The 13,884-nt window shown below is 42.2% G+C and overlaps 1 protein-coding gene across 1 annotated transcript; it reads right to left on the bottom strand.

Annotated features, from left to right (window-relative positions):
- Positions 1–63: 63 nt before the first annotated feature.
- usp44 (ubiquitin specific peptidase 44) lies at positions 64–11,373 on the bottom strand. Its single transcript, XM_080051412.1, has 6 exons — positions 11,322–11,373; positions 6,974–8,675; positions 5,286–5,481; positions 4,479–4,587; positions 3,012–4,021; positions 64–2,456 (listed from the first exon to the last, which is right to left on the bottom strand). The coding sequence occupies exons 2-6, from the start codon at positions 8,522–8,524 to the stop codon at positions 2,332–2,334; spliced, it is 2,991 nt and encodes a 996-aa protein (XP_079907538.1). The 5' UTR covers positions 8,525–8,675; positions 11,322–11,373; the 3' UTR covers positions 64–2,331.
- Between the last annotated feature and the right edge of the window lie 2,511 nt (positions 11,374–13,884).

Here is a 13,884-nt window from a genome sequence, read left to right as displayed (position 1 = left end):
GTCCTCTTCTGATCATAAGAGAGTTTCATAAAAGATAGAAAAACAGCAATGCACCATGTTAAGAATAAAGGCATAAATGTACAATGAATGTCACATACTAGTTCTATTTGATTAGCAAGCAATACCTTAAAACACTAATGAAAGATATTTATATATTGATTCATGTCTATTGAAGGTGACGTTTGCTTTGATAGCTCTGCTGTTTTTTTTCTTCCATTAATAGTTTTTTGGCAGTACATAGTCCTGGTTCTTGGTCAAACCTTTGCAAAATTAGTAAAGACAGGACACTGGCACTTTTGTAAAAAAATGAAAAAATATTCTCATTTATTGAGGTAATTTTCTCTAGAAAAAAAATTGAGGTAACAATTTGCATAGTATAACTTCCATAAATTTACACACGCACCCAGACACACATCCATGGCGTAGTAACCAAAAAAAAATGCCAACATACAATGTGTCACAAAGTCAGACGATGGAGATAAAAAACAGAATGAGGTGTGCTTTGATTTCATGGTTCAGGTTAACAATACCTTTTTAGTTTTTTGTACAAACTTCTCCAGTATGGAGATTAATATCACAATCTGACAACACTGCAGAAATTCTGTTAAATCTGGATATTTTACTTGGAACAGATGGTAAATAAAAATACAGTATACTGTAGTACACGCACATACTTAAGGATGAGGGAAAACAATGAAATCTGTCATAACTGCTGCTGGTGGCTTGAAACAATCAATGGTTATATAAAAAGATGTCTTTAAAAACCTCTGAAAGGGATTGTATAAAAATACATTCATAATCTAAATGCTGGTGTGGGTGGGACTGCAGCTGTGCAGGTTGCATTTAGCTGAATTGATATGAACTATTAAAAAATAGATGTTTTCTCTATAAAATAAAGGGCACTTTTTCTAGTAAACTAGTATGTTTATGTCTGTAGATGGTTCACAATATGTAGAGTTACATTCTGCAGCAGAAAGGCGGCAGCATTTAGCCAAATGTTTTAAAAAATAAATGAAAAAAATTGTTAACTGTCCCTGTGTTCCAAATCTCATACTTTTTCTTTTTACTGTACTGCATACTACACAATGAAATTGGATGTATTTGGGCATCCAGGTATTTTTGGCTTACCGACATGCATGTATTGGGACATCCTAAATCTTTTTCTGGCATACTAAATAGTATTGAAGTATGGGTATTGGAACTCAGGGTGTTTTTCCCCCTTAGTGGTAAAGAGAAGAAGGAAAAATGTTGAACCACTTTGGAAATGCTGAGAGGTTTTTCCATAAACTTCCTCCAAAGGCTTTGGCTTGAGGTCTGCCAATTATTCCCGACAGACCGTGGACTACTTCAGGGTGAAAAATAAACTTCCTTTCCCTGCTCGTTTCTGTTGTAAAGAAATACAGAAATATAAACTGACAATGCTATTAACATCCTATTCTGTGGAAATGAGTGCATTTCTGGCAGGAAAAGTGGCAAAAACACAGCAATGTTAACACAGGGATGCCATTTCTAGTGAGTGAATGACATTTGTAGCAGCCAATAATGTGATAACGGTCGATAGCGTAATAATTTTTCAGTTTGAAATGTAATAACGGCTCATAATGTAGTAACTTGCCAATAAAGTAATTAAATGTCTAAACCAATAACGTTAAAACCTTTTGGCAATAATACAATGCATAATTGTATTGCATTAACCAAGGTCAACATTGACCATTAGAGCTGTAGCGCATAACTTTCACGTAAACGATTGTAGGTTACAGAAGTTACACACTATAGCTTTACGTTATTGTTTCAGAAATTGTTTTACGTTATTGGCTAGTTATAACGTTATCAGCGGTTATGACATTATTGGGAGCTACAAAAATTTAAAAACCCTACATCCAGTTCTGTGACGACTATCTAAAGTGACTGAGAAACATTTTAGTTGATTTAAACAAACAAAAAACAGCATTTACAATCAACGAGCCTCCGAATACAGGCAGGTAGGCGCGTGGATTCACCTGTGGGCGAGTAGTCTGTTGGCTGCTACTGAGACACATCTTGGCCGATACTCTCTTTATAAAATACAACTGTACACAAAATCACAAACATTTTGTTTTCTTTAAAAAAATACCTACATATAAACACCATATACAAGAAATTCACAAAGCAGAAGCAGGTTTTAAAAAGAGTCTTTTCTCGTTTTTTTTTTCTTATTTAGAAAAATAGACTAATAAAAATAGACTCGTCCTCCCAGGATATGAAATCGTTTAAAATGCCCCTAAACATAGAGAGAAAGAGTGAAAGGTAAGGGCTGTGCTGATATCTCCTGTCAAGAGTATTGTGTGGTTGTTATAGCGGCCGGTCTTTGTCCTGAGTCACTCTCTGTGTGTAGAAGAGGATGTAGGCCTGAGCGCGGCAGACCTCGTCCACAGAACACACGTTGAGCTTAGAGTCGTTACAGTGAACCCAGAAGCCTGGAGGAGAATGAGAGGAGAAAATATTCAATATCAAGGCAACAACAAACGAGTCTGAATGAACGGGAACCTTTAGTGATCCAGACAAACTAACAACAAAAAGCCCATTGAGTGACTTTAGCCGCCTCTTGCTTTAAAACAAGTTACTGTTTGGACTCCAAGTGTCTGATGTGGGAGTAAGTGCGAGACCAAAACCTACACTACTGGGCAGCCATTCACAGTGACAAACATTTCAGATTAGAAATTAGTAAAGTAGGGTGGTGCAGTGGTCAGAGTGTCCGCCCCATGAGGCTCAGCCCTCATCGCAGCGACCCATTCAACTCTGCCCCATTTCATCTATGTCTCTCTGCACTATAGATAAAGCATTGAAACTACACAGACACTTTGCTTATTTCCACAACAATTGTGGCCTTGAAATTAAGTCCAAGTCTGAGACAAAGCTGAGTAAATATGCGGTCGAGACCTACAAAAAGTGTTTGCAATCAATCAGTACAAACAGAAGTACAGGTCTTCAAAAGCCCATTTCAGCTAAAGCCTGCTGTGCTCATCACTCACCTCCTTCCTTGTTGTAGCAGTAGGACGTGTAGTGGCCCGATCCGAAGCCTTTCCCATGATGCATCACTACAGCAGAGAGGTCGTAGAGGAAGTGCTTAGGATGGGGCGATGCCGCAGTAGACCCGGGGCTGTTTGGAGCGGGGCTGGGTAAGACTACTTTGGGTGAGGGGGGAGTGGGACAGGGGGCTACATTGAGTGCTGGCTCTCTGGTAGACGCGGGGCTAGAAGGAGCCAGACAAGGTAAAACTACTCTGGGTGAGGGCGCTCTGATAGAGACAGGGCTGCTAGGAGCAGGACAGGGTAAAACTACTGTGGGTGAGGGTCCTCTGGTAGAGCTGGGGCTAGTAGGAGCAGGACAGGTTAAAACTACTCTGGGTGAAAGCTCTCTTGTCCCGTGGCTAGTTTGAGTGGGGCAGGGTAAAACTACTTTTGGTGAGGGCCCTTTGGCAGAGGGTGCTGGCTCGCCGGTACAAGCAGGGCTAGTTGGAGCAGGACAGGGTAAAAGTACTTTTGGTGAGGGCCCTATGGCAGAGACAGGGCTGCTTGGAGTGGGACAGGGGGCTACATTGGGTGCTGGATCTCCGGTGGACTCAGGGCTAGTTGGAGCAGGACAGGGTAGAACTACTGTGGGTGAGGGCCCTCTGGTAGAGCTGGGGCTAGTTGGCGCGGGACAGGTTAGAACTACTCTGGGTGAAAGCGCTCTTGATGGAGTGGGACAGGTTAAAACTACTCTGGGTGAAAGCGCTCTTGTAGCCCCTGGGCTAGTAGGAGCAGGACAGGGTAAAACTACTCTTGGTGAGGGCCCTTTAGTAGAGCTGGGGCTGCTTGGAGTAGGACAGGGTAAAACTACTCTTGTTGAGGGCCCTTTAGTAGAGCTGGGGCTAGTTGGAGTGGGACAGGGTGCAGCTTTGGGAGAGGGGGGCTCCCTGCAGCAGTACGGCTCCATGTTGAGGAGCTGGTCGAAGCTCACGTGCACTCCAATCTTCTCCCGGTGGTTCCGCCCAGACCATCTGTCCACCAATCACAAGACAGAGAAGACCAGAGTCAGCCAATGAGCGAAAAAGTTTATAACATCTGCAAACTTTTTTTTTTTTAGCAAATATTTCTGGTTTTCTTCATGTTAAACATGACAACACAATTAACCCTCCCTAATGTCACATGAGGCTTTGATTAGTATTATGAGCTCTTATGAAATAGTTTACATTATTTAATGAATCACGCTGTGTTTCTCCATCTGAAATTATTATTTACTTTGTGTCAATTCAAATGAATCGCATGCCATCTTTCAGTTGATAAAAGCAACCTGGCAGTTATCTTTTGGCAACACACTATTTCTTAATAGTAAGTGCGAAGGAGCAGTTTTAGTCAACTACATTTCTCAAATAAGACAATCGCATGAGGAATGAAATCACACAAGGAATGGTGCTGTATTTGATACAGAGATTGATAAGTGTAACAGCATCATACCTGAAGCGTTTGAGGTGGAGCCGCAGCACCTGAGGCAGTTTATGGACCATCAGCTGTTTTGATGCTTCGGTCAGAAGAATGGGTTTGGAGGAACTCCGCCTTCGAGCAGCTGCAGGACAAGAGGAGAGAGAGTAAACTTAATGCTTTCTACATGTCTGTCTGATCTGATACTTACATTTACCTCAGTGTTGATTTAATATGCATCTGCTGTAGCATACTTCATCCAACACAACTCCACTTTCACCAGTTTCTGGATTTAAACATTAAAAGTCCTAGATAAACTTTATAGGTTTGAATGGTTGTAAAAACAGAGTGGAGCATCTTTCACCACGTTAACAATCTGTGGCTGCGGTGAGCCCTTTAATAACCAGACAAAAGACGAGTTTATTGTTCGTCTGATATCGCGTTAGTAAGTTAATCAGTGACAGCCGATAAGACCTGTGCAAATAAGAAAGCTTAACCTGAATGTTATGTACGCTGATCTTTGCCAATGAGGATCAAGAGGAAGAGATACGTTAAACTGTGGTTTATCAGAAATGTCACAACTATTCTAAAAATAACAACAAGATTTGAATGATTGCTTGAAATGTCAATGAAAAATCAGCATTTACTTATGTATCACTATTGACAAATAGTAAGGAAAAGAAAAAAAAATGAAAAAAATCGTACGTTCAGACTATCTTATTACAAGAAATTGAATTGGGGAGAACAGAAAAACACAGTCTTGATATGAGATCCCTAGAAATGCCAGGTGTCACATGTCTGCACTTATAGAAATATATTATATGTCCACAATATTGAACGGACCGTTGCAGTGGTCACAGGCGTAGATGTTTCCCTCCAGCGCTTCCGTCTCTGTGAACTTTGCCAGCATTTCTGTCAGATGACACGAGGCCTGCGCGTTCTCCCTGCTGTTGCTATGGTAACGCTCAGGGAACTCCAGCGACAGATCCCAGAAGGGCTCCACGGTGTTGGAACGATGGTCGCAGGCCAGGCACGTCACCTGCAGAGTGAAAAGACACGAGACATTTGTGGAGAGGTAGAATTTACATACAATTAATCTAAATTTCAAATTCTAACCCTACTTCTTGGCCATACTGTGTGCAGTTTTCTATTTGGGTCGGGCGTTAAAGCTATTCTTACCTTTGTAGAGTTTTTACACTTATTTTAAATGACTTTAAAATGGTATAAATAAGGTTTTTACACTCTAAAATGCATGGTAGACCCACCAGGAATAAAAAGAAACAATTATTTCAGTCTCATAATATTAGGTGAAAACTACAACCAATCAAATCGTTCGGACCGAACGATTTAATTGGCCGACAGACCTGTCTGTTTGCCGTCTGCTTGTGTACCGCGCATTCGTGCACGCGCGTCCTCAACGAAAGGGTTTGTTTTGATTCCACGGCAGACAGTAGCCTAGCGAGTAGCGACCATTGTAGAAAAGGTTACAGTGTTGTTATTTCTTGTTATTTCTTACAGTGTGTTAAGCTGTGTTTTGTTTAGTGTTGGGCCGTGACGTCAGTCGGCCAGAGAGCCAGTTCAGTAAGTTTCCTTTCGCTTCTCCCTCGGTGAGATGTGTGTGAGCAAGTTGCCACAGTAAGCCATCATTCGTGTTTATCTGAGTGTAAATGTGAATCACCCGTGTGTGAGTATGTACATGTAGTCCCGATCGCTGTTATAAGTTATAGTTTGTGCATGTTATTAGCGGCTGCGATTCGCGAGTCGCAACAGCTGTTCAAACGTCTCCTCACGAGCGGAGTTTAAGCCTTTGTTCTTTTTCCGCGATCTATATGCGGCTGTGCCTGTGAAAGAAGGAAAATAAAGAGCGGATAAAACCCTACTCCTCCTCTCCTAGTGTCATTATAAGCATAAGTGGTGTTCTGGCCGACATATCTGAAGTGAAACCAGTGATACAAGCAGATCAGCGCGGTACCGGTAGCCTACTACAGCCACCAGTTTCTTCAGCCACAATATAACTCACTTTGTGCACGGAGACAGTATTAAGCAAGTAAGTCTGCTTGTGTAGCCTAAATTAAGTTTCTTCAAAAACAAAACAAAAAAAACGGGGATAGGAATGAGGGGGTGGGGCTGCATTGGAGGAAGGCGGGATATTATGATTGTGCTGAAATGCTCAAACTCACATCCATCCGAACTGCTTTAATATGGTAATAATGTATCACAGGGTATTTAAAATGAGCAATGGTATTCCTTTAATTAGTGAAAATTCTGCTGCGTAATGTGCGGTGCATGTTTGTAATAAATGTCTTAAGAGTGTGTGTGATAGGAGATACTATTAAACACCACACACACACACAGCTCCTCTATTCAGTAAGAGCAGGTGTTGCAGTGTGTGATTAGCCTCCATAAGTAGCCGCTAACCTCTTCATACAGCCTCATACTAATTAACTCACTGCCTATCTCTTCTATCAGATACTGAACTCTGAAAGCTTGTTCATATGCAAGTATTGAGTGAGTGAGTGAGTGAGTCATACCTGGCTGAGTAGCTGCCCGTGGAAGATGGTGTTGACCACACTTAGCACCTGTTTGATGAGTCTTTTCTGTGGGACCCCGGCGGTGGTGGTGTGTGTGCCCGTGCTCTCCAGTTCGTGCTGCACCTTGTCCAGTAGCTCACACAGGAACTCCTGGGCGTCCTGCTGAGCGTAGCCCCTGAAGGCGGGGATCAGCTGCCACACCGAGTGGAGCATGGCAAAGGGCGAGACCAGCGCCCACTTGCCCGACCACATGACCTGGAACAACGTGTGCAGCTCGTGGCAGAGGGAGATGTGTTTGGAGCTGGGTTCTTTGGGTTGTATGAGCTCCATGCTACGCGTACGGGACGCCCCGCCGCTTAGCCCCGCCCCCGAGCCCGAGCTGGCCTGAAGACCCTTCCGTTGGGACAGTGGGGACTGGGGCAGGGAGCTCTTCACCGCTAACTGGCCGTGGACAGCCGAGGCTAAGAGCTCCAGTGCCTGGGTGAGATCCAGACGTAGAAAGCACTCCCTGAACACATGTAAATGGCTCAGCACTTGTAGAATTGAGTTCATATAACAGGTGTTGCCTAGATTCCTCAGGCCGGTGACTCCCGGCGTGACGGTGGGACGGCGTTTGAAGGGCGAGCCGTTCTGTTTGGTGCTCTGCCTGCGGCGAACGGGCGTCGGAGTAGAACGGGGCCTGGCTGCAGGCGTTTTGGGTTTAGATTTGGTGGCACGGTTTTGAGGTTTGGGAGTTGTTTGGGGCCTTTTTTTCGTGCGTCCAGATCTCCTGGGGCTTTGAGCTCTTGTCCTGCGTGATGGGGTGGGAGGGGGCGCGGGCTTTTTTTTAGTCTTGTTGGGTGTGCTCCGAGATGCTGGCGGTGGTGTTGGCACTGACATCTCTACAACTTTCTGGCTCTTACGACGTAAGCGGCGGCTTTTCCTGAGTGGTGCGTTCTCTAGTTCGGTCTGTAGCTGCCTCTTTAGCGACCGCCTGCGCTCCCTCGACTGGCGTTTCTGCTCCTCCTCTTCCTCCCTCTTCCTCTCCTCTTCCTCACGCTTCTTCCCACACTCAGTCAATCCGAACCAGAATCGAAACACGCGTCCCATCAGCGCCCGACGCCTGTGCCACAGTGCAGTAAACATTCTGTCCTCGTCCCTCAGCTGCAGCTCGCGGGCTCCGCATGACATCACCGCGTCCGAGCCGCCGCTAGCCGAGCGAAGCGTGCGTCCACTGCGAGTGGTGACCTCATAGCGCTGGCTCTGGATAGCGCTTAGGGTGCTACGTAGCAGCTTTAAGTCTCCCGTGGCGTTATCATTTAAAACGTAGTCGTCGCACAAGTAGCAGAAAACATAGAGTTCGTTAACCTCGATGGCTAGCGGGTGGTGCTGCTGCTGGAAGTGTTGTAGAGCGTGTTCCTCGATGTAGCGCCCGCACGCCACGTGAGCGCAGCCCAGACAGGCCCAGATGGACTCGGAGGTGTTGCAGTCGACACAGTGCCACTTCTGGGGGTTTAGGATGGAGTGGTCCGGGGCAAGCCGCAGCCGCCCCACATGCTTACACCGGTCCATTGCACACGCTGGCCGGCGCCGTCAGTTAGTGACTGACTGTATGTGTGTGTGTGTGTAAGAGGCTGTGTGTGTGTGTGTGTCAATATGTCACACCGGCTTCATATCACCATGGTGAGCTTAGAAAAGGGACCCTCCCAGGGCATGGTGTTTTCTAGAAGGAAGAGAAACAATTTGGGTTATTACAGATAAATAGAATAGGAAAAGCAGGCAGAAGACAATTCCAATGATCATATTTAGAATGACCAAAGACGGAATTTGATGACGCCAGATCGTCAGAACAGCTTGGGCAAGAGAATGCACAGCGAAAGCAAGGCATAATCATGGTTTGTCACAATGGCGCAAACAAAACAACACAACATACAATGCTATGACGCCACTACTTATTCATTTTCTGTTTCCAGCAAGTATGGAGCGATTTATTTTTTTAATACCCTCTGTATAATCCGATCCTCCCCGCGTTTCACTAGCCAATGATTTTGCTGGAATTTTCAGGAATTACTTGTGAAACTGTGTGTAACTTTATTAAAATGTATCATTTCTCAGATTTTCAAATTTAATGGAAACATTTCAGATGTTGAGTGTTTAGTACAAAACTGGACAATATATAAAACAAAGGTTGTGTAATTTTGTGAAGTTATAATGCAAAATCAATAGATAATTCACCTTACCACTTTGAGTGGCCTTGTGTCTGAATTGTGCTATATAAATAAACTTGCCTTGCCTTAAAAAAACAGTGATTTAGATCTAAAAGTTCTAAATAGCGGCAATTCAAATAAATAATGCCTTTTTTTTTAAACGTATTATCTTGTTTACAGACCAAACATATCATTTAGAAAGGGGCATTGGGTTTATTTTTTAAATCATAATGACAGCCTGTTATTTTCCCTGGAAACACATGAAACAACTGATGTAATTATTATCTCAAAGTGTTTTACGAGGCGATTGCTACACACAGTAAACAGCGGGCAACCTTCCCAGCGGTAAAGCATGGGCAGGCTTTAACGTTTCCTAACAGAAACACTGGCCAAACTGCTTCATAAACATTATGGCGCTGACTGAGTGCTGCCAGGCACATCCACTAAAAGTCAGAAAGGTGTTTAAGTTAGCGCCGAGGGTTGAACCTGACTGTGAAACCATCAACAACCCAAAAACCGCTCAACCTTTGCCGGAGATATTAACGATATAATAATAAAGACAGAAAAACACTCCGACACAGTGACATTAGTCAAGGACGCGTGCGTCACAAGGATATATTTCCCACTATCAAAATAAATGCGATGGCCCGCTGATAAGCAGTAAAAAAGATCAAGGATTTGCCTCTTGATGAAAGTATTCAAAAGAGTCATTCAAATATTCTACTGTTTGTTCGTTAGTTTGGTTGGTATTGGAGGCTCCAAGACGCTTACATGAAATACATAAAACATATACAAAAGTTTGGAATATTCTAAAAGTTTAAAATGTTATCGGGACAGACAGCCCTACTTCCAACTGCTGGAGACTTGTTCAAAAATTCTGACTGAACAATATAGGTGGTAGTGCACTTTGTTTAAAGATAGAAGAACAACTAAACTCAAGCCCCAATCCTTCTCACATCTCTGGGGGGTTGGTGTACCTCAGCTGAAAAGCGGGGATTCTGGAGTGGGCTGCCGGAACCCCCCCAAACACACACACACACACACACACACACACACACACACACAGGGTCAAAGAAGTAAGATTATCCAACAATAGGGGGGACTGAGCTTGCAAAGTGGTGCACCTTTTTGTCTGGGTACAGGAGGAATACATATGAGTGGAAACCAAAGACTGCTGGTGGAAAATGGCTTAGAGGTAACAAAAGAGCGCAAGTAAAAAAAACACAAGGTTGTTTATTGTCTACTGTATTATACATTTTTATCCATTACACCCTTTTAAAAAGCAAAACAAATCGTTAAAGTAGTCAACGTAGGCGTTTGTTTATCAGCTTTAATGTGGGAGTGGGCGTGTTTTACTCACTAAAGTGGTTATCAGAGTGCAGCTGCTGCGGTGTTACTGTGTATCATTATGAAATCAGTTTTATTTATATAAGCCCCCAATATCACAAGAAGCTATTTGCCTCAGTGACCTTTACAATCTGTACAATGACATCGTTTAGGTATGAGGAAAAGAGAGGTGTATTATGCAGATAAAAAGTGACAAGATATTTGGGAGAGTTGTTGCTGCAGAGTTTCTAATGCCACCGAAGTTTTATCAGTGAGTAAAGTCAGCGCGCTTTGCCTGGTTCGTCCTTGTGAGTGCCCGGTGCAAATCCTTTCATGCTAACACGGGTTGAATCAAGCACAATTAAAACACTATCGACTTGAATATAGCATTCAAACAAGCTTTGTGGCATAACAGCAAAGAGATTGACGTGATAAGGAGAGAGGAAACAGTGCAACTTTTAACTAACGTATAACCTCGTGTAAATGATACAGCTCATTACAAATCGCTTACAAATCATACAGAGAGAAAACAAAAACCACTGGAAAACCCGTCCAGAATCATAGTCCAAACGTAGCTTAAAATACAAGTTAATTGAACAGGATACAGTGCCAGCTCCACCGCGTAATTTGTATGTATCGAGGAAATTAGTGAGCGTCCAACGTTAGCCTAGCGTGCTAACTAGCATTAGCTGCGATAATCCGAGCAAGTTCACGCGCGTAGCTTTCAAAAAACCAACCTGCCTAGATAGGTAACAATGTGAACCAATGTATAACCATGGACCTCACTGTTACACATGTACACTGAATGGGCTGTTAGTGGGAATAAACCCGCTTACCGAGCCTCCTCTCCTTCACGGCAGTAACTCCTCTGTTTCTGAAATGATCGCCATCTTGTCGGTCCCTGTCGCGTGGTGTTGGGCTCGAGCGCGTCCCCGATACGTGACGTTGTTGTTGATATTGTTGTTGTTTTTTGTTGATGTTTCGTAAAGCAGTTATGAAGGAAATGATTTGGATAAATGCCTTGTTTTCAGTTTCAATCTTATTTGGTAGATTGTATATCCATACAAATGTGAATGGTCTAAATGAAAACCAAATATTCACCAATGAAAAAATGACATTAAATTTCATTTTCTGAACTCCACAAGGACTGACATGTAGGCCTAGGGCTAGGCTAAGAAATCCAGCCACCTCTTTAAATAAATATGTATACACTTCTCTGTTCATGTTTGTCTTTCTGTTCATGTTTGTCTTTCTGCTCATGTTATTGTATCCTATTTTTTTTCATAATAAAGTTTTGGAGGGGGGGGAAAGTACAGGAGTTGACTTAGGCTATTTTCTATTAAAACAATCGTAATGTAGTCAACGCTATTCTAATGTCACAGTCACTCTACTGTTGTTTAGTTAAATTGGGTATTTATTCAGCGTCTGCTTCTTCAGCGTCAGCATTCACATCGCAAGTTCATTTGAATTTCTAGTTTTATTACAGGCTTGTTTAACTGATTTTTACCATGTGTGTTGACTACTATAATTGAACTTTGTATACTTTTAGTGGTTAATTGTGTGTCACACTTTCACTTTGAATAAAAAAATAATCAAAAGAGACTGGATGAAATCACTGCTTTGCACTGATGGTGAAAAAGAAGTAATTCATTTTTATACCACTAGAGGGAAGTGTTGCGCCATTCACAATCAACTATTGCCCAGATAATATGTTAATACAACAGCGACTGCCATTTATGCACATTTAAGAGACAATTTTTAACCATTAACTTTAAATGAGCATTTTTTTTCTATCCATCTATATAGATAGAATTTATTTATTGAAAAAATGTGACTCGTTTGTTTTTCTTCTTTTTAATTTTTCTGCAACGTTATATTTCTACTCCACATATTTAAAACGGAGTTACGTGTGTGTGTGTGTGTGTGTGTGTGTGTGTGTGTGTGTGTGTGTGTGTGTGTGTGTGTGTGTGAGTGTGTGTGTGTATGAGTGAGTGAGTGAGTGAGTGGGTGAGTGAGTGAGTGAGTGAGTGAGTGAGTGAGTGAGTGAGTGTGTGTGTGTGTGTGTGTGTGTGTGTGTGTGTGTGTGTGTGTGTGTGTGTGTGTGTGTGTGTGTGTGTGTGTGTGTGTGTGTGTGTGTGTGTGTGTGTGAGTTTTTTATTGAACTCACCGTTACAGTGTGTGTGTGTGTGTGTGTGTGTTTTCGTTTGCCCTCCGGCCCTGCTGTTTTACCTTCAGCAAGTATGTTAAAGACTTGTGTGCTGGTGTGTGATGCAGGTGCAGCACTGCATGCTGGTCAATGGGGGCTGGTGGCACTCAGTATGTAGATCCTATCAGTGTAGGACAACAGCACTGTACAGTCTGCTGTGTGAATTTCAACTCCAGTAGCATGAAAAGTATGACTAATTCGATTTCAATTTCGAGATTTTTGGATATTCTTTCATTCTTGCATACATGAAAGGTCCAAAATGTAGATTTAGGTGTTTATTTGACTAACCCTTGTCTGTTTGCGTCAGTATATTTCTCCTATATATCCATCTTTAATGGCCATTATCTCAATATTTTTTTTTTTACCCAATACTCTGAACCAAAAATCTCAACTTCTTAAGCACTTACATCAACTAAACTTTACAAAATGATTATTAGCATTATTCTGAAGGTTATCACAGAAGGATGTGGTCCTATGTTGTTAATTGACTAATTGATTATACATTTTGTACTTTAAACATGCACAAAAGGCATTTTTAAGACCTGCAGAGTATTTTTTTGATTTATAAAATTTAAAAAAAGGCTGCATCCTATTTATTTTCTGGAACAATGTTGGACTCTAATATGTTCTAAAAAAATAGGTTAATGATTGTGACTGTGGATCGGTCCAATCTCTAGATTTGAAAGGGATATGAATCTACATATAATTAGTTAAATATTGCCAAATTTGCATATGTTTTCAAACAATTCTGAAACAATTGGAATACAAAAAAGTATTGTGTTAATGTAGGCAATCAACTGGCAAAGTTTCATCATGATATCTATAAGTAATGTTACCCTATTCACCTGCAGGGTCTCAGCAAAGCATTTATTATGGAAGCAATACTTTTTATCTGCATGGGAAGAATCCCTCTCATGTTCCGATTAGTGAGGAACTGATCCATACAAGCCTTTTTAAACCTCCACTGAACAGGGTGTGTGTCAGTGTAGTAATGGGTGTGTGTGTGTGTGTGTGTGTGTGTGTGTGTGTGTGTGTGTGTGTGTGTGTGTTAAATGTGATATGTGTGGGTTTTAGTGTATGTTTTCTTATTGCGATATGTGTGTGCATGTTCTGAATGTGATTTGTGTGTGTGTGTGTGTGTGTGTGTGTATTTTAATGGGTGTGTGTTTTTAATGTGTGTGTGTGCGTGTGAT

This window comes from Ammodytes marinus (assembly GCF_949987685.1).
Source record: "Ammodytes marinus genome assembly, chromosome: 22".
Classification (NCBI taxonomy): Eukaryota; Metazoa; Chordata; class Actinopteri; order Uranoscopiformes; family Ammodytidae; genus Ammodytes; species Ammodytes marinus.
This window is presented reverse-complemented; position numbering and strand designations above follow the sequence as displayed.

Excerpts from the sequence above, each read along its gene's own strand:
- usp44 (XM_080051412.1), bottom strand. The coding sequence starts at position 8,524 with ATGGACCGGTGTAAGCATGTGGGGCGGCTGCGGCTTGCCCCGGACCAC. Across the intron at positions 4,588-5,285 it reads CGCCTGTGACCACTGCAACG|CTGCTCGAAGGCGGAGTTCC; the intron begins GTCCGTTCAATA and ends CTTGTCCTGCAG. Across the intron at positions 2,457-3,011 it reads CTGCTACAACAAGGAAGGAG|GCTTCTGGGTTCACTGTAAC; the intron begins GTGAGTGATGAG and ends ATTCTCCTCCAG.